At 41.2% G+C, this 17,371-nt stretch overlaps 3 protein-coding genes across 6 annotated transcripts; 2 read left to right on the top strand and 1 right to left on the bottom strand.

Annotated features, from left to right (window-relative positions):
* Positions 1–1,477: 1,477 nt before the first annotated feature.
* On the bottom strand, positions 1,478–4,986 carry LOC103452511 (eukaryotic peptide chain release factor subunit 1-3). Of its 4 annotated transcripts, none has more exons than XM_008392013.4 (3): positions 4,771–4,986; positions 1,968–3,454; positions 1,478–1,821 (listed from the first exon to the last, which is right to left on the bottom strand). In XM_008392013.4, the coding sequence occupies exon 2, from the start codon at positions 3,411–3,413 to the stop codon at positions 2,103–2,105; it is 1,311 nt and encodes a 436-aa protein (XP_008390235.1). In that variant the 5' UTR covers positions 3,414–3,454; positions 4,771–4,986; the 3' UTR covers positions 1,478–1,821; positions 1,968–2,102. The 4 variants fall into 4 exon arrangements, with proteins under 4 accessions (XP_008390235.1, XP_008390234.1, XP_008390236.1 ...); XM_008392012.4 differs by having other exon boundaries at positions 1,478–1,881; positions 4,771–4,980; XM_008392014.4 differs by having other exon boundaries at positions 1,478–1,881; positions 2,001–3,454; positions 4,771–4,980.
* A 1,919-nt stretch (positions 4,987–6,905) lies between these two features.
* Positions 6,906–11,837, top strand: LOC139190783 (uncharacterized). Its single transcript, XM_070811257.1, has 9 exons — positions 6,906–7,389; positions 7,745–8,010; positions 8,110–8,481; positions 8,533–9,163; positions 9,405–9,614; positions 9,795–9,852; positions 9,964–10,246; positions 10,364–10,840; positions 10,989–11,837. Exons 1-9 carry the CDS (start codon positions 6,906–6,908, stop codon positions 11,835–11,837), a joined length of 3,630 nt encoding a protein of 1,209 aa, XP_070667358.1.
* Positions 11,838–12,022: 185 nt separating this feature from the next.
* On the top strand, positions 12,023–14,881 carry LOC103452544 (histone-lysine N-methyltransferase ASHR2). The gene is made up of 3 exons (XM_070810796.1): positions 12,023–13,359; positions 14,216–14,258; positions 14,443–14,881. The coding sequence occupies exon 1, from the start codon at positions 12,125–12,127 to the stop codon at positions 13,331–13,333; it is 1,209 nt and encodes a 402-aa protein (XP_070666897.1). The 5' UTR covers positions 12,023–12,124; the 3' UTR covers positions 13,334–13,359; positions 14,216–14,258; positions 14,443–14,881.
* Positions 14,882–17,371: the final 2,490 nt, after the last annotated feature.

Raw genomic sequence — 17,371 nt, 5'->3', positions numbered from 1 at the left:
GACACACCGCGACTCGATTGCTAGACCTAATTGTCACCTGCAACCTCGGCACGGGAGGGCCAGCTTTTGTGGGCCGTGCTTCGCTCTGTTGGATGTTTTGGGTTATTTTTTGTTGTTGGGCCGTATTCGGCCTTTCTCTTTTGTTCTAGTTTAATGTATTTTTTGAAAGATAATTATTACTCATCTTTTAAAAAGAATGATCATCAATCACGAACTGGTGGTCCAGTGGTAAATGGTGGCTTATAAGGCTTCTTTAAAACTAAAAACTGGAAGTCTCAGGTTCGAAATCCGATGCTAGTGTGGAAGTTAAACTTGTGGTCAATGGAAGGCTGAAATGACTCTGTGAGTACTTCTTAGCAAAATGGTCGATAATCGTAATTTACCACAAATTATCCATCTTTTAAAAATAAAAAAATGATAATCACGTCTTTTATTTGGTCCCGCACTTCTATATTTAATCATATGCTTTGCTTTTTTTTAACTTATTTAATTTGATGTCAAATAATACAAAAAAGCTTATAAGATGAGAGAAATGGCCTGTATCATTTTGAATCCAAAAATGTTATCATGCATTTTTTTCTTCTCAAGTTTTTACACTCATTAGTGTAAAGTGATTTTTTACGAGTGCAAAAGGCATATCCCATTGTGAATTTCAAAAAGAAAAAAGAAATCACACGTCATATTTATTTTTCAATTAATTCTCATGTGCCTTAGAAACAAATAAACGTGCATGAGAACCAAAAATGAGTGCAAAGATCTTTTCCCTATATTCTAATCATATCACATGTTTTCAAAATGAGTACTAGTTAGGCATGAACTTGTTTACATCAATTTTCGAAGAGTTGTGCCATTGTTTTAAAATTCTTGACTATTTAGTTAAAATAGTCAATTATTTTGATCTTTGATGTTAAAATTGATAGACGTAGTCCCTGAGTAAATCATCTTGATCTTTCCTTATAAAAATTATAAATATTCTTGCTAAGTTGTTGCGAAAAGGGAATGACTACCTGAGCACCGTTTTAAAAGATTCTTGTCAAATCAATACCTCAACTTATCGAGAGTATGGACATATTTAGTTCTATGAATGATCAAAATAATTTATAATAAACAAAAGACCATTTCTATCAAATTTTCATTGTCGCGAACCTAAGTGAAATGCTATTATATATCAAGAACCATTTTTTGCTAAAAATCCCAGATTCTTCATATAATGTTTCATAAAAGAACTTTGTTTCAATTTTAGTTGGCATTTTTAATTAGGAGGTCAAAAAAGCAGCTTAAAAGGGAGGATAGAAGAAAACCATTTTCATATAAGAAAACTAGAACTTGATAGTAGACCGGTAAACAGAGCAACGAATCACGTTCATTGATCTTGCAACATTGTGCCGTTCTTTGCCAGATCTACGAATTTAACGACAAATCCACATATCGCACGTCGAGCACCAAATGGATTCAAAAGCACCAAATAAGGAGGATATTAAGCCAGAAGAAGCATAGATTTACTTCTTCGGAGTCATCACACGCACATAAGAGAAAGATAACTACTAGTTCAAACATAGATTATTCAGCCCGGCTTCATCTCAAAGACGAGCCGCCGCGACGACGCTAGGAAATTGTCCCCAAGACAGTAACGGCTTAAGTCACCAGTACACCACCAAATACAACAACTTAACCGAAAGCACTACCCCAAGGACCACATTCCAGCATCATAAAGGGGTTCTTGATGCACGGGTGCATATGTTCGGAAGGTCTTGATCCACAGGGAGCAGCAGCTCTCGGCATTGTGTCCTCGTTCCAGATGATCGGTTTTCCTTGCCTCTTCTGCGATCCAGATGAAATCACCAGATCAAGGTTTTTGAGATCAGATAACAATGTAATGTCCTTCAAGAAATAAAAACATGATAAAGGGACCGATCGTTGTTAAAGAGAATGATATTATAAATATTAAAGCGAGAAGAATTGGATACCTCAATCAAGCCTGAGAATGTTTCTGAGAATACCTCAGGAGCAGCAGTAGCAGAAACCACAACTCCGAGCGCACTGGTGCAGGCATTTTGCACCCCACCTTGCGGCACCAGTTTTGGGGAAGAGTTGATTGATTGCTATTCAGAATCATCATAAACTTCTCCATCGTCAGAAAACTCATCAAACGACCTCATATCAAGCTGGTAGCGAAGAATTCCTCCAATGCCACCAAAACCACGGCAGAACTGTGACCCCTCCTGCGACTTGTTGGTGACAAACTCAAGACTACAACCAAACCGCCTGTACTCATTAGCAAACCACTCCAGCAGTGACGTCTTGTCCTGAACCTCTAGCTCCGCATTGTTAGCATCCCGGAAGTTGCTCTGATTGTTCTCCTGCTCCTTGTTGAAATGCTTCACTATAATCTCACCAGTAGTCGTATTTTTCAGCACATACCGATTGATGTCCAGACTTTCCCACACAATAAGAATCTCGACAGCACCCATCTCTAGGGCTTTTAGTGTGTCCTCAACACCAAAAACATACTTTCCTGTATCCTGGCTAATCTCCTCAAAGTATTTTCCAATCAACTTCTTCTCCTGAATGAATTTCACATTGGACAGGATCTCTGCTGACAGCTCAATAGCCTGGTTGAAACCGTTCTCTCCTCCATAAGAAACATCCACCACGTTCAGTATTTTGGCCTGCAGACGAGGATCAAACATATCTGACTGACTAAGCTCGGTTTTGAAGTCAGCTGATCCAGCCAGTATTAATCCTGAAACATTGGGCTGACTGGTGGCAGGATTAATAAAAAACTGTGTGGCAAGCTCTGCTGTCTTTCTAACATAGTTGTGGCGCTTCTCCATTCGCAGACGAGCAAAACGTAGAGCTGACTGCCCTCCTCTTCCGTGCTTCTTTGGAAGGTCGACACTAAATTTATGAAGCACCTCCCTAGTGTTTCCGCTTAGTGTCCCAAAAAGTGTCCCATTTCCGTCCATGACAATGAAACCAAACTTGTCATCAGATTCTAAGAGTTCATTCAGAGCTTCAATATGAAACTTGTTGTCACAGAGGTAAAGAGATGCGTTGATTGGCCTGAAAGGCTCAAAATCAATGGTGACCTTTTTTTCCTTCCCATCGTCAGTAACAATGGTCCCTGTGTACAGCACAAGCCCATTCGGAGGAACTTTGTTGTAAAGCTTGAGCCTCTGCTGAGCGGATGTAATAGCCCCAAGAACAGACTGTCGATTCACCCTGCTCTTAATGTTTGATGCAGTTCCAAATTCATCACCAAGCATCTTAGTAACACGAGAAATCTGATCCCGGGGAGGCATGATGAGAGAAATCATGCTGGTTCCATTACCCCTTGCAGCTTCAAGTGCCTTGATCAGTTTCTTAATCTTCCAAATTTCAATGTTCTTATCAGTCTCATGACCATCTGCCATTCTGAAGAATTACAGCAACAGCTGAAACAACAATTGATGGCCTGCAAAATAACATACATGAGTTTCAAATGAACAAAACCAGATAAAATAAAGCCACCAGTTACAAGACAGTGAAAAACTCAACAAATAAAGGCAATATATGAAACAATTTAATAAAGTGTAAAGTACCGGGATGCAGAAATTTTTAGCAATAAATACTGAAATCGAAGAACAAGACAAATATCCACACATCTCATTTTGGAAGGATTAACCAGTTATCAACCAAAATGAAAATGAAGAAATATATAAGGTAAGAGCTAAAATACAAGAGTTATACCTACAAACACTAAATTTGAAGAACACGACAAGAAGTCACAATCTTGTTGGAAGAACTAAGCAGACGGCAAACCAAAATGAAAATATAGAAGCATAAAAGGTAAGAGGTTCTAACTATAAAAACTGAATCCGTAGAACACGATATGAAGTCATGCATTTCAGGTTGAAAGAATTAAGCAGACAACAACCCAAAAATGCTTATGAAGAAGCATAAAAGGTAAGAGAATCTAACTTTTAATACTGAACTCAGTAGCACACGAAAAGGAGTCACGCATTTCACATTGAAATAGTTGAGCAGCCTACAACCCAAAACGCAGAACAAGCAGCAATACAAGGTAATAGCATGAATGCATCTACCTACAAATACTGAATCCGGAGAACACAAGAGAAATGCGTTGAATCCACATTAAAATGAAATAAGCAGCATACAAACATACACATGTTCCCGTTGCTTTATATCATACCGGAACGCCTCCACACTACATATTTCATGCAATCTATTTAATTAAGGCCATAGCACGGAACAAGGGACGAGAAGAAACACACGCATCCGGCAATTAATTGATGAAATCAAGCTAAAAATGATAAATATATGATATCAAGCATAAAATAAAACAACAATTATTCACGATGGAAGCTAATAATCACAGGACATACCAATACAACTACAAATTAAGCAGAAAACCTGATGATTCCGACACAAATATAAATCAATAAATAACGCAAACGTCAAAAAACACAATTATATGCGAATTGATTGCACACCTTCAGGAAAAAAAAATACCAATCACAGCATCCATATACTCACATGAAATATAAAATAAACCAATTCGCTAATTCAACAGAAGAAAAAAAAAAAAAAAAAAAAAAAAAAAAGCAGATCCAAGCAATTGAGCGAACAAAATCGCATAGGAATCCTAGAAAACTGGCATAGGAACCCTAGAAAAATCGCACAAGAAACCGAGAAAAATCGCATAAGAACCCTAGAAAAATCGGAAAAGAAAATAAGAATAATAATAACAAAAGGGGAAGAGGGGAGGACCTGTTAGAAAGCGCGCAGCCGAGAGCTCCTGGAGAGTCGAGAGACGAAATGGGCGGAGGATGTTTCTATATAATAGCAGGTGCCGCTAGGCCTAACCCTAACCCTAACCCTAACCCACCTTTTAACCGTGGTTAGGTCAGATCAACTCTTCGTCCCACCATCCTTTTGCAATTTTAGAATTTTTTGGAACCGACTTTGCTGCCTCCCAAAAGTCGAAAGACTAGACAAGCGATTAGAATTTAGTCGTATATTTTTCAACCTCAATTTCTCTTGAGTTGGGCCTATAAACCCAATGGGCTAACACGGTGATTTGGGTTTTATTTGGGCTTGGGAGGAATTACAGCCCATGAGCCCAATTGGTTTACTCTATTATTTACCGTTCTTGGTGTTCTTAAAGGATTATTACCCCTTTCAAAACCTCAAGCTAAGGGGAAGATTACTAACAATTTTCATAACTCAGGATTGGATTAGCTCAGGGGGATATGATTGGATTGGCTCTTAGGAATATCACTGGATTAGCAGAGACTTGTAAGATAAGACTTGTAATACATGTAACTTTATTAGGGATTCATAACTCTATCCAGTATTGTCCATTTCATATTTTGACACAACAAACAACGGACTGGACTCAAGTCCATTTTCATTCTACCTCACCTTTTCATTAGTCAATAATATTAAATACAAAAGTTAGGTGATGAACTACCAATCACGACTTGATGTCCAAAATCTTCAAGTAGGTACTGCTTTTATAGAGGACATTCACACTGCTTTTACAACATCTTTTTATTTAGTAAACAAAAAATTATTTGTAACTAAAGTCACGAGTACTCAAACATTACAGTCTACTAGTGTTTATGAAGGCCTAAAAAAAATAGGTGTGGCCTCTCCGATGTGAGAGTGTTTTCTCATTTGTGAGATCCGTCTTTGTCCGTGTTGTTTGCTCTCTTTGTTCTGCTGTGTTCCTATTGTTTCCCTATCTTGTCTCTCTTTGTTGGTTCCTTCGATTCTTTGCTGGTTATGTGGGTCTATGGCGCTTTATCCTTTTACGGTTGGGGTTTTGGGTGGGTGTAGGTGGGGTCTTTAATTCCTGGTTTGATTGGCTAATTAATTGGGGGGTTTTGCTGAGCGTTTGGTGGTTTGGTCCTGTGCGGCGGTATCAGGCTTTAACTCTTCCTCACCAGTTTCTGGTGGGTAGGGGATTTTCAGATGTACTGTTTGGAGCTACTGTTCATTTATGTATTTATGAGGATCTATTCAAGGGGGCGTCTTGGTTTTAAATATGTCATTTATTGGCCATTTGGGATCTCGGCGACAGGTGTATCTCCAATGCGTATTTCACCTACCCCGTTCAAGTATATGATAGTGAATGCATTTATGGGATTGTTCATTTTGCCTTATCTATTAGGGTGTAGTGGGTCATGGCTTCAAACGTTTATCAGATTATTCTGGGGAATTATACTGAGGGTTAATGCAGCGAGTCTGGTGTACTCTGTAGTTCTGGTTTGGCAACTTGTCAATCTGTGTTATTCTCTAATGGAGAACAGTGGAGTGGAGGAGCTTGTGGTCAATTTGGATCAGGCGCTGGACTTATCGTCTATGGAGCAATGAGTCAAATTGATTGGGAAAGTTCTTACGAGTAAACTGTTGAACAAATGGGGAGTTAAGGAATATTCTCAGATCAGCTTGGAAAGATTTGGGAGAGGTTGACATCAAATAGGTAAGGGATAATACGTTTCTTATTTCGGTCCAAGATGAAAGTATGGCCTCCAAAATTCTTGAACAGGTACCATGGGCAGTGATGAAGAAGGTGTTATCTGTCAAGAAATGGCCCCCGGAGCTAGCCTTGGAGGAAGTTGAGATGAAGACTATTCCCTTCTAGGTTCAGATTCGTGGCGTTCCACTGGGCTTGATTTCTTCAGCTAATATTCAACGTCTTACTCAAGAGGCTGAACAATTTATAGTTTTAGAGGATCCAGGTAAAGCTCGTGGGTTCTTGCGAGTTAGACTCCTAATTGATACGGGTAAGCCGTTATGTAATGGTTGTTGGATTCGGATGGACCAGAACCGTGATACTTGGGTGGATTTTTGGTATGAACAGCTCCTAGATTTCTGTTACCGATGTGGACTCATTGGGCATGGTAATACAGAATGCAATTTTCAGGCTCCTGGTGAAAGGGGTAGCTACGTATGGGGAGTGGACAAAGGCTCATCCAGTTAGGGATGTTATGGAGCCTTTGAGAATGTTAAATGTGGGGATGGGTGAGCGACGGCAGGCTGGTGAGGTAAGGGGCTCTGGCCTTCCTCAGTCTCAGAACCAACGGGGAGGAAGAGTCTTGACTTCACCAAGGGGGGATGTAACTCGGGCTATTGCACCTAGGGTGGGTTCTGCTCACCAGGGCAGCAGTAAAAAGAAGTGGCGCCGAAAGCCACGATCTTTGGTTTCAACTGACCAGGTTCCAGGGAATGAGGCTGATGGGGACCGTCCGTCTATAACGGCGGTTGAGGAAGGCTGCTCACATTCTAGTTTTTCAGGAAGTCAACATGCGGGTGGTTGGCAGTCGGGTTCTCTTATAGCAATTACTGAGGATTTCTTCACTTTGGGTGGAGTAGCTGAATGGGGTACTTAAAGAGGAATGGAAATGCAAAGCTTGGAGCTATCTACTTCTCCGCTAAAAAAGTTCAGGGGTTTGGTATAGAGGAGATTGGTAAAGGTAGAGTGGCTGACTTATGGAGGAGCATGAGTTTTAAGGAAACTTGTTTAGTGGTGGAACGGGCTTTTCTTGCGGAGGAAGAGAGTTGGGAAGTCCCATGTGAAGCTCGTGACAGGAGGGAATTATTGGAAGATGTCTCAGAAACTGACCAAGATCAGAGTTTGGTAAACAAGGCGGGCAAGATGGCTCGGGGTGGCGGCGGATGACCCTCAACAGCCGCAAGTCAGCTATGAGTTATATTTTTTGGAACTGCCGTGGTCTAGGGTCGGACATGGCAGTTAGGGCTCTACATGGGCTTATTCGTAATAAGAGACCCTCTATGATATTTTTATTTGAAACTAAGATGAAAGATCATAGAATTGATGGGGTGAAGAGGCGATTGGGTTTTCTGAACGATTTTAACGTCTCGCCTGTTGGTAGGGCTGGAGGCCTAAGCTTGTGGTGGGATGACACATTGGTGGTTCAAATTGTTTTTTCTTCACATAATATTATTGATGATGTTCAGCGCATTAAAGGGGATAATAGATGGGTTCGTGTCACTAGGGTGTATGAGACTCCTTATAGAAATGAAAAACAAATGTTTTGGGGTTGGATGATAAATCACTTTATTCATTTGGAGATTCCTTAGATATGTGGTGGGGATTTTAATGAGTACATTTGGGCTTATGAAAAGGCTGGAGGGGTTGAGGTATTGTATAATAGGCCCAGGTATTTGGAGGATTTCATGAATTTTTTGAATTTGTTTGATTTGGGCTTCAATGAGCTGGCTTTTACTTGGCGAGGATTGAGATATGGGGATTGGGTGGAGGAACGGCTTGATAGGGTCCTTGTTAATGATTTATGGCAGGACCTTTGGCCTAACTCCACTTTTACGCATGGCACGGTTTTGGCTTCTGATCATTGCCCTCTCATAATTAAGTCTGATTTGGATGGTTTGAAAGGAATGAAGCTTTTTAGGTTTGAGGCTTTTTGGGCTAAGGAGGAAGAGTGTCAGAATTTGGTTTGTACCTGTTAGGAACACAAGCAACACGGTGATGTTTTGTTGAATTAGGGGAGAAAATTAACTGCTTGCCGGTCTAGTTTGTGTCGCTGGAGCAGTACCAAGTTTAAGAGGCGGGGCCTTCAAATTCAAGATCTCCTTGCTCAATTAGATGATCTCCAGAGGGATTGGGGTTCAAACCAAGATGTGATAAGGGAGAAATCTCAATTCATTGATGATCTAAGGGCGCAGGAAGAAAGTTTTTGGTGTCAACGCTCTAGGGTCAAATGGTTGCGAGATGGGGATGCTAATACTAAGTTTTTTCATCATTCAACTTTGCATCGGCGTCGTAGGAACACCATTGTGAAGCTTAAGGATAAGGGTGAGTGTTGGGTGGAGCGTCCTGATCAGGTTCGTCACTTGGTGGAGAACTATTTTGTTGACATTTTCAGCTCGGCTGGGTCTCGGAACTGGGGCTCCTCATTGGACTGTATCTCTCATGTGGTTTCTGATGCTATGAATATGGTTTTGGTTGCGTTGGTTTCAGATGACAAAATTAAGGAGGCAGCCCTGGAAATGGGGTGCTTGAAGACTCCTGGCCTGGACGGATTCCAAGGGGTGTTTTACCAGTCTTTTTGGGAGACTGTCAGAACGGATGTTTTAGCTTTGGTTAAAGCTTTGATTCAGGACTCTACCATCTCAGGTACTCTGAATGATACTCATATTGTTCTTATCCCAAAAGGTTGCAAATCCTGAATCTGTTTCGCAATTTAGGCCTTTCAGTTTATGCAACTATTCTTACAAAATTCTGTCAAAAGTTCTCGCCAATAGACTGAGAGTGTTACTGCAGACCATTATTTCTCCTTCTTAGAATGCTTTTGTGGCGGGTAGACAAATTCAGGATAGTATTGGTATAACTCATGAAATCTTTCATTTTTTGAAAGAGAGGAAAGCAAAGAATAAATTTGAGTTGGGCATTAAACTTGATATGCAGAAGGCTTATGATAGGGTTGAATGGGATTTTCTGGAGGCGGTTATGGAAAAGATGGGGTTCTGTCTGATGTGGAGAAAGCTTATCATGGGCTGTGTTAATTCGGTTCAGTTTAATGTTATTCTAAATGGGCAACATGGGACTATATTTGCTCCCTCCAGGGGTCTCCGTTAGGGGGATCCTCTTTCTCCCTATTTATTCATATTGGTTGGGGAGGTTCTCTCCTGAATGATTCAGGGTGAGGTGGATCAAGGGCGGCTGGTTGGTGTGCGGATGGGTTTCTCGAGACCGGTTATATCCCATCTTTTCTTTGCTGATGATACTTTAATTTTCTTGCGAGCAGATGAGAATAACTGTCGGCATCTGAGCGATCTTCTTGCTACATATTGTGAAGCCTCGGGGTAAAATGTCAACTTATTGAAATCTAGCGTTTTCTTTGGGGCAAATGTTCCGGCTTCGCTTTCCGCCCACCTGGGGAGTATTCTTGGTATGGCTGTGGTTTGTAATCCTAGGACCTATCTGGGGGTTCCTGCTATTTGGGGAAGGTCCAAGAAGCGAGGCCATTCTTATGTGAAGGGGCGAATTCTAGAGAAAATGCAAGGGTGGAAACAAAGTTCTTTGTCCCGAGTCCGAAAAGAGGTGTTGATTAAGGTTGTTGTTCAGGTTATTCCTGCTTACCTTATAAGTATTTTTACATTCCCTGCCATTGTTTGTCAGGAGCTTGATTCTTTGGTGGCTGATTTTTGGTGGGGTAACAAGGATGGAGCTCGCAAAATGCATTGGGTTTCCAAGGATGTTTTGGGTCTTCCAAAAGACTTAGGTGGATTGGGCTTTCGGAATTTCCAAGAGTTTAATGCTGCTTTGTTAGCTAAACAATGTTGGCGCTTGGTTTCAGACCCTAATTCGTTATAGGCTCGTGTAATTAAGGCTCGTTATTTCCCTCATTGCAATATTTGGGAAGCAACGAAAGGTGGTCGTGCTTCTTGGGCCTGGTCTAGTATTCTCACGGGAAGGGATTTGCTTAAACTTGGTTCTCATTGGCAAATTTTGGGAGGTCAGGATGTGCGGGTGTGGGTGGATAAGTGGTTACCGTCTCTGTCTTTAGGTCATTCTCTGCCTTTTGGGTCGGTTCCGGTTACCTCTAGTTTGCGTGTGAGCTCGCTTATTTGTCCGGTTTCTAGGAGGTGGGATCTTAATTTCCTGCTACCTTTCCTCTCGGATACGGATAAAAAGGCTATTAAGGACACTCCAATTGGTGATTTGAGTCACAAGGACCGGATTATTTTGGGATGTAGTAAGAATGGTATTTACACAGTCAAGTCGGGTTACCGGTGGATTCAAAGTAGATCGCTTGCTCTGAGGGATAATCGGCTTTCTACTGCTCGTGGGGTTCCTTATCTAGAAGCTTGAGGTGCCCCCGAAATTGCGCCATTTTCTATGGCTCACTTTGCATAATTGCCTTTCTACTTGTGCGGCCCTTTTTCGCAGAAGGTCCTCTATTTCCTTTATCTGTCATATTTGTCTTTGCCATGATGAGACTATTGGGCATCTTTTTCTTAATTGTTCGTGGGTTGAGCCTATTTGGTTTGGAGGTGCCCTGAACTACAAAATTGATCGTGATGCTATTCACTCTTGGGTGGATTGGTTAAAGGATGTGTGGTCTTCTTCCTTTGCGTCCTCTACCCATGCTAAGTGGATGCGGTCTTATATTGCTTATACCTGTTGGTTTATTTGGAAGACGCGCTGTGACTTTGTGTATAATAAGGTGCCCATTAATCCTTCTAAAGTGTTGTTTGCTTTATCTACGGTTGTGGGCTCTTTCTTGGCTTCGAAAGATATTTTGGGAGCGTCCAGGTTGGAGGGATCTGGTAGGGTGGGGCATGTTTCGCGTTGGTGTGCTCCTACCTTTCCTTTCATCAAGATAAATATTGATGCTAGTTGGTCAAAGGTTTCAAAGTTGGGTTTCGCTGGGGTGGTTATGCAGGCTACGGAAGGGAGGTTTGTTGCTGCTGCAAGGTACCCTTTTTCTGCTCCCTCGGCTGCTGCAGTTGAGGCTTTAGCTTTGCTTCGTGGTTGTGAATTGGGTGTAGCTTTGGGTATCAATGCTCTGATTATTGAATCTGATTCTCTTGATGCTGTTAATTGTCTCTCTGGTTTTTTAGAGATGGGCAGTTGGGAGTCTTTCCCTGTGTTGGCTCGGGTCAAACAGCTTGGGGAGGCCTTCCAGTTCTGTCGCTGGTCTTGGGTACCTAGATCAGCTAATGGTGCAGCGCATGAGCTAGCGTCAGTTGGTTTTACGGAGATGAGTGATTCTGTTAGGGTCGAGCGGCCCCCATCTTCGTTGGTCTTTGTTTTGAACAATGATGGGCTCCCGTGTCCTCATTGATTTCTTTTTGGTGGTGTTTGGGGTGACGTCTCCACTAGGTGGCGGTGTCTCTGTTGTATCCCCGTTCACTACTTGGTTTCCTGCTTTGTGTTTGCCTCTCTGTAGGCTTTCTTGTTCTTTGGCTTCTTTGCCTTGTTGTTCCCCTGCTTTCAAAAAACAAAAAAAAAAAAAACAAAAAAAATAGGTGTGGTAAATTCGAGGTAAAGAACATGTGATAGTATTCCAAAAAAAAAAAAAAGAACATGTGATGGTCCGAGACACAACTGACCTAAAACCGCAGGAAGCAAATGGAAATGACGAAGGAATTATTGACGGTAACGGAGATCGAAGGGAGAGGACGGGCGTTAGTGGCCGCTGAGCCACTCAGGGGTGGCGAAATCGTTCTCAGAGACTCTCCCATCCTCCTCTACTCTGCTCTTCCTCTCATCACTCCTTCTCCCCACCCTTACTGCCACCGCTGCTTCAAAACCCTACAAAAACCCCAACCCCAAGCTCAGCCTCAACTATGTCCATGGTGTTCCCACCACGTCTTCTGCGGCCCCAATTGCCTCTCTGCCGCTCTCTCCTCCTCCCACTCTCCTTGGGCCTGCCAAGCCCTGGGCCGTCTCCGAGACCCTTCTTCGCCTCTCTCCGCCCAGCCGCTCGATCGCCAGGTCCAGGCCAGTTTCTTGGTCGCCGCCTACAATCTCGCGGTCGTTTCCCCTTCCAATTTCCAGATTCTATTGTCTCTCCAGGGCCAGCCGCACGACTCCGCCGTTGCCGACACCACCGCAGCTGCCCAGTTTCTTCACTCTCTCATCTCGACACTCTGTGCTCCTCCTCCATTTCTCCTAGAGAAGCAGATGTTTTCGGTAGAGCTCTCGGCGGCTCTACTGGCCAAGGACAAGCTCAACGCCTTTGGATTGATGGAACCCTTCACGGAATTGTCGCAGAGGTCGAGCAGGGCCTACGCCATTTATCCCAAAGCTTCGTTCTTCAACCACGACTGCCTCCCCAATGCCTGCCGGTTTGATTATATCGACACAGACAGCGAACACAACACGGACATGGTGATCAGGATGATACATGATGTTCCGGCAGGGAGGGAGATCTGCCTGAGCTATTTCCCGGTGAATCAGAGTCATTCGAACCGGCAGAGGACTCTGGCGGAGGACTATGGTTTTGCTTGTCAATGTGATCGCTGCAAGGTGGAAGCTAGTTGGTCCGACAATGAGGAGGGTGAGGAAGAAGCAGTGGGTATGGATGAGGACCAAGACCAGGAAATGGAGGCATCCTCGGAATCAGAACCCGAATCCGGGATTGACATTGAAGAAGCCGAAGCCGAAGCCCAAGGGGAAGCCGATTTCCCACACGCCTATTTCTTTGTCAGGTTCATGTGCAACAGAACCAATTGCTGGGGCACCCTGGCTCCATTGCCCCCGAAAGATGACGGAAGTCCTTCGAATGTCATGGAGTGCAATGTCTGTGGCAGCCTTAAGAAAGACGAGCATAGCTAACTGCTTCCCTTGCTTGCTGGCCTTGTGTGAGTTCCACTGTCTTCTTTCTACGTTGAATTCACTTCTTATTTTAGTTACTTAATGAGTTAATGTTGACTACAGCTAGAAACTGAATCATTTGTAGTTTGAATCTCGACCCTAAATATGCATTTGCACGTTTTGATTGAGCCTCTCACCAGTTGAATTGTTATGTGATGATTGCTTGTGAACTTCTTTATTAACGAAATAGTTTAATAGGTTGTGATTAGGACTCTTATAATCAAAGTAAGGTGATGACACTTATCGAGATGAAATAGATGCGTTTTCAAGAAAGCATATTTCAATTCGACGTCCTTCTGTTACATCCTTGCTAGGCAAGTCGAATCTGTATTACCTAATTAGTCTACATAATGTGTCATCAGTCAGAATACTTAGCAAACTGTACGTAGTTCGTTGTTGCTTTACTTTCAGGATTGTGAAGGGAAAGACAAAAATAAGACCATAAAAAATGAAAACAATGCAACACATCTAATTGCCGCTTGGTAAAGCTTCCTAATGATAAATAAAGCAATTGTAGTGGACAAATAGAAGGCGTAAACGTCCTGTATCTTGATTCATGTACGTAAGTACCTACAAATATATACTGGAATAAGTTTGGGTGAAGAGTACATACTTGAAATGAGTAGCAAAAGCCTATACTTTTAATGGGGAAATGAATATGAACATGCATATCAGTCAAGGGTTATCTAAATTTTTTGTATTAAGCTAATACAAAACTAATGGATCAGATAGGGATAAATGGCAAGATTCTGGTTCCAAGCCACGATTCTGTAGATAATTAAAGTACATTATCCGTATAGTTAGGTATACGTAGAAAATACTCATTGAATGTTCTGATCACAGGCTTAAAGAGATGAAATTTGGTACGTCATGTCTTCTCAATTAAGAAGAGGTCGCACTTGGTGCGATGGCAAGTGCCTTCGCCCATGAGCGGTAGGTCTCGGGTTCGAGACTTGGGAGCAGCCTCTCCATAAATGGGGGTAAGGCTAGCCGACATTCACCTCTCCCAGACCCTGCGTAAAGCGGGAGCCTTGTGCACTGGGTACGACCTTTTATGTCTTCTCAATTAAAGAAAGCAAAAGCATACACTGGTTATGCCTCTTTCCAATGGGTAAGCTGGCATTTTCTGGTTCTTGTTTTTAGAAGTATCATGACCTAATAATTTCTGTGGGTGGATTGCTGGGGCGTGTGCCATGGTCCTTTAATATGCAGAAGCATTTTTTCTTTTCCTATGTAAGTTAGAGCCATCAGGTGCTTAATGGGAATTCTTTACTTCGATACTTAGTTGGGTTAGGAGAGCTTAATTTCATGTTACGTTTGATGACGAAGGAGGGATTAGGCAGCTGACTTTTCGTCGAAGCAGCGTAGGGTTTTCTCAAAAGGATCAGTAGTTTTCATGTTTATTAAGTGTGTAAGGCTATATAAGCATATGCTAGCTGTTTGGATTGTATTACCATGTGGCATGCGTTACCCTTTAAATGGGGGCTCCTTTCCTTCTTTGGTTCGAAACGATGCCTGGTCTATCATCCAAAAGTGTAGTAATGTGTACCCTTCATGTTTCTGCATAGAAAATATTGCACGTAGGGCGATCCAACATAATTTTCTGTTTCAAGTCAGCGTCTGCACTCCTGCACAGGCGTGCAAATGCCCTCTCTTTCCCTCCCCCGAGAGCTATGCTTGAAGCAATCTTCCCAAAAGAAATACCAACCATTGTCTTAGTTCTTTCAATAGAGCCTACTCTCAGTAGAAGTTAGTAGAAGTTAGCAGAAGGGAGGGTGGGCAAAGCACTAGCAATTATGTGAAGGTAATGACACCCAATTGATTGCAACAGGGTCGTATATTGTTTGGTTTTGGTAACTGAATAGCTCCCCCTTAACTGCTTCTCTACCTTCTTATCGAATCTAATACGTTGACGCTTTCCTAATCACATGATATGATGGTGGTGGTGGTGACCTTGTGAATCACCCCACTAGTTTTTTCGGACCACCATATGCTTGTAGTTGCATGCCCAACCAACCACCATATTCTCGGCATGTATTTTTTATGACCGCCTTGTACAACTCCACCACTCATGTTTGGAATGGTTCCAACTTTTTTAGGCACCGAAGGTAAACCTTTATTTTGTGTTTGTCACTCGGTGCGTAATGCCCGTGCTAAAGTTATTAGGTGATTGTGTTTTTAGGTCTACGACGTCATGGACGGCATCGTCCCTGGCACTGGCATGTAATCGTGTTTTACCTAATTTCTGTTACTTTGCTTAACGATGTGTTTGGACGAGGTACTTCTGGCTATTAAAAAATTGAGGTTAAATTTAAAAAAAAAAAAAAAATAGTACAAACATTAGATGACGGAAATGAAATGTACCAAATGAGCATTACACCGTCACTTTCAAATGAATAATTTCAAGTAGTCAATTGCAAACTACTCTAATTTGCCCAACGGCTCGTTTGGCAAATGATTTTAAATTATTGAAAATGCTTTTTGAGAAAATATTTTTAGGTTTCAAAAGTACTTAAGATGCTTCTTACTAAAGCACTTCAAGTGTTATTTCATAATTAATTTGCATTTTTAATAAGGTTTGGTTCTAAAAATATTTTATTTAAAAGCACTTTCAATCGTTTAAAAACACTTACAAACGGATCCTAAATTCCTTCTTACTCATTTTTTAAAAGGTGACAAGTTGATTGTTCGTCACGACAATCCATCATTCTAGGGAAAAGACTCACATAAGCAATGCATCTCTTTAGCCACCATCGTGTGATTCACTAGCGTTAGAAATCGAACTCGTGTAGAATGTGGGCTTGAAATCTGTTTGGATCGAAATGTACTATAATATATGGATTAGGATTCTCTCCCCTCCTATTTCCATCCCTTCTATCCCCTCATCTCACCTTCTCTACTTTGTCTTTCTCTTTCTATAAAAAAAAAATAATATAAGATCTTGACGTGAATTCACCATGACCGTTCAAAAAAAAGAGGAAGAAAGGGAAAGAAATAAAAGAAGAAAGAAAATCCTACTCCATAATATATGGGCATAATTTCTTTTTGTCACTACGAAAAAGGGTGTCTACAAAATCAAACAAAAATAGGTATACGGTGCCTACCATGTCGTGTGATTCACTTGTGATTTTGCTGATATTTCTGCGATTATCTTTAACCGTGTCCGTCCCATCTAAAGGGAATTTACGAATATTCGAATTTCAATCTCTCTTTTTTCCTCTTTCCTTCTGTTTATCTCGCAACCGCATCACATGTGCAAGCAATGGAAGCTTATCACTGAAATGTGCACGCTGAATTTACCATAAAACCCATAAAACAAATCAACTGCAAAAATGCAGGTGCAGTCATTCCTCTACTTCTTTATTATTTTTGCTTTAGTTTATTTTTTTATTTTTTTATTTTTTATTTTTTTTCCTTTCGAGAGTTTCAAATCTTAAATCTAAAATCATCTCCAATAATGGCTTATAACCTAAATTTTCTCCTTTTTTTCCCTCCCAAATTCACTCCAACCCAAAACATAAACCAAACCTAAAACCTAAAACTTAAAATGAAGGTAAATATAGGCCTGCTGGGATCCAGGGATGAGAGTGAAAAGTAGGCCTTGTCCTGTAGCCAACGGCTATTTTTCTTCATCGGGTGGTGGTGGTAATTGGACTGTTGGTTAATCCAACGGTCCACATTCAATTTTTTTTTGTTTTATATTTATATATTTATTGAATCCAACGGCTTAAATCGAATATAATCAAATATAACGGTAAAAAAAAAGATCTAACGGTCCAAATTTAAATCCAATGGCTAGAATAATCTTAAAATTTATCGGAATTTAAATATTTTTTCCAACGGCTAGAATAATTTTTTTTTTTTTAAGTTTATGTGGTTTATCATGATTTTCATGTATTGATTTAGTGATTTTTCAAAATTTTTCAGAATTTAAATACTTTTAGGTTAAAATGTTCATAAAATTAATTTAGGATAGTCTACATAATTTTATTTTTAAAA

The sequence above is a fragment of the Malus domestica genome, chromosome 13 (genome assembly GCF_042453785.1).
Source record: "Malus domestica chromosome 13, GDT2T_hap1".
Lineage (NCBI taxonomy): Eukaryota > Viridiplantae > Streptophyta > Magnoliopsida > Rosales > Rosaceae > Malus > Malus domestica.
Note: the sequence above shows the minus strand (reverse complement) of the source record. Positions and strands in the feature narration are given on the sequence as shown.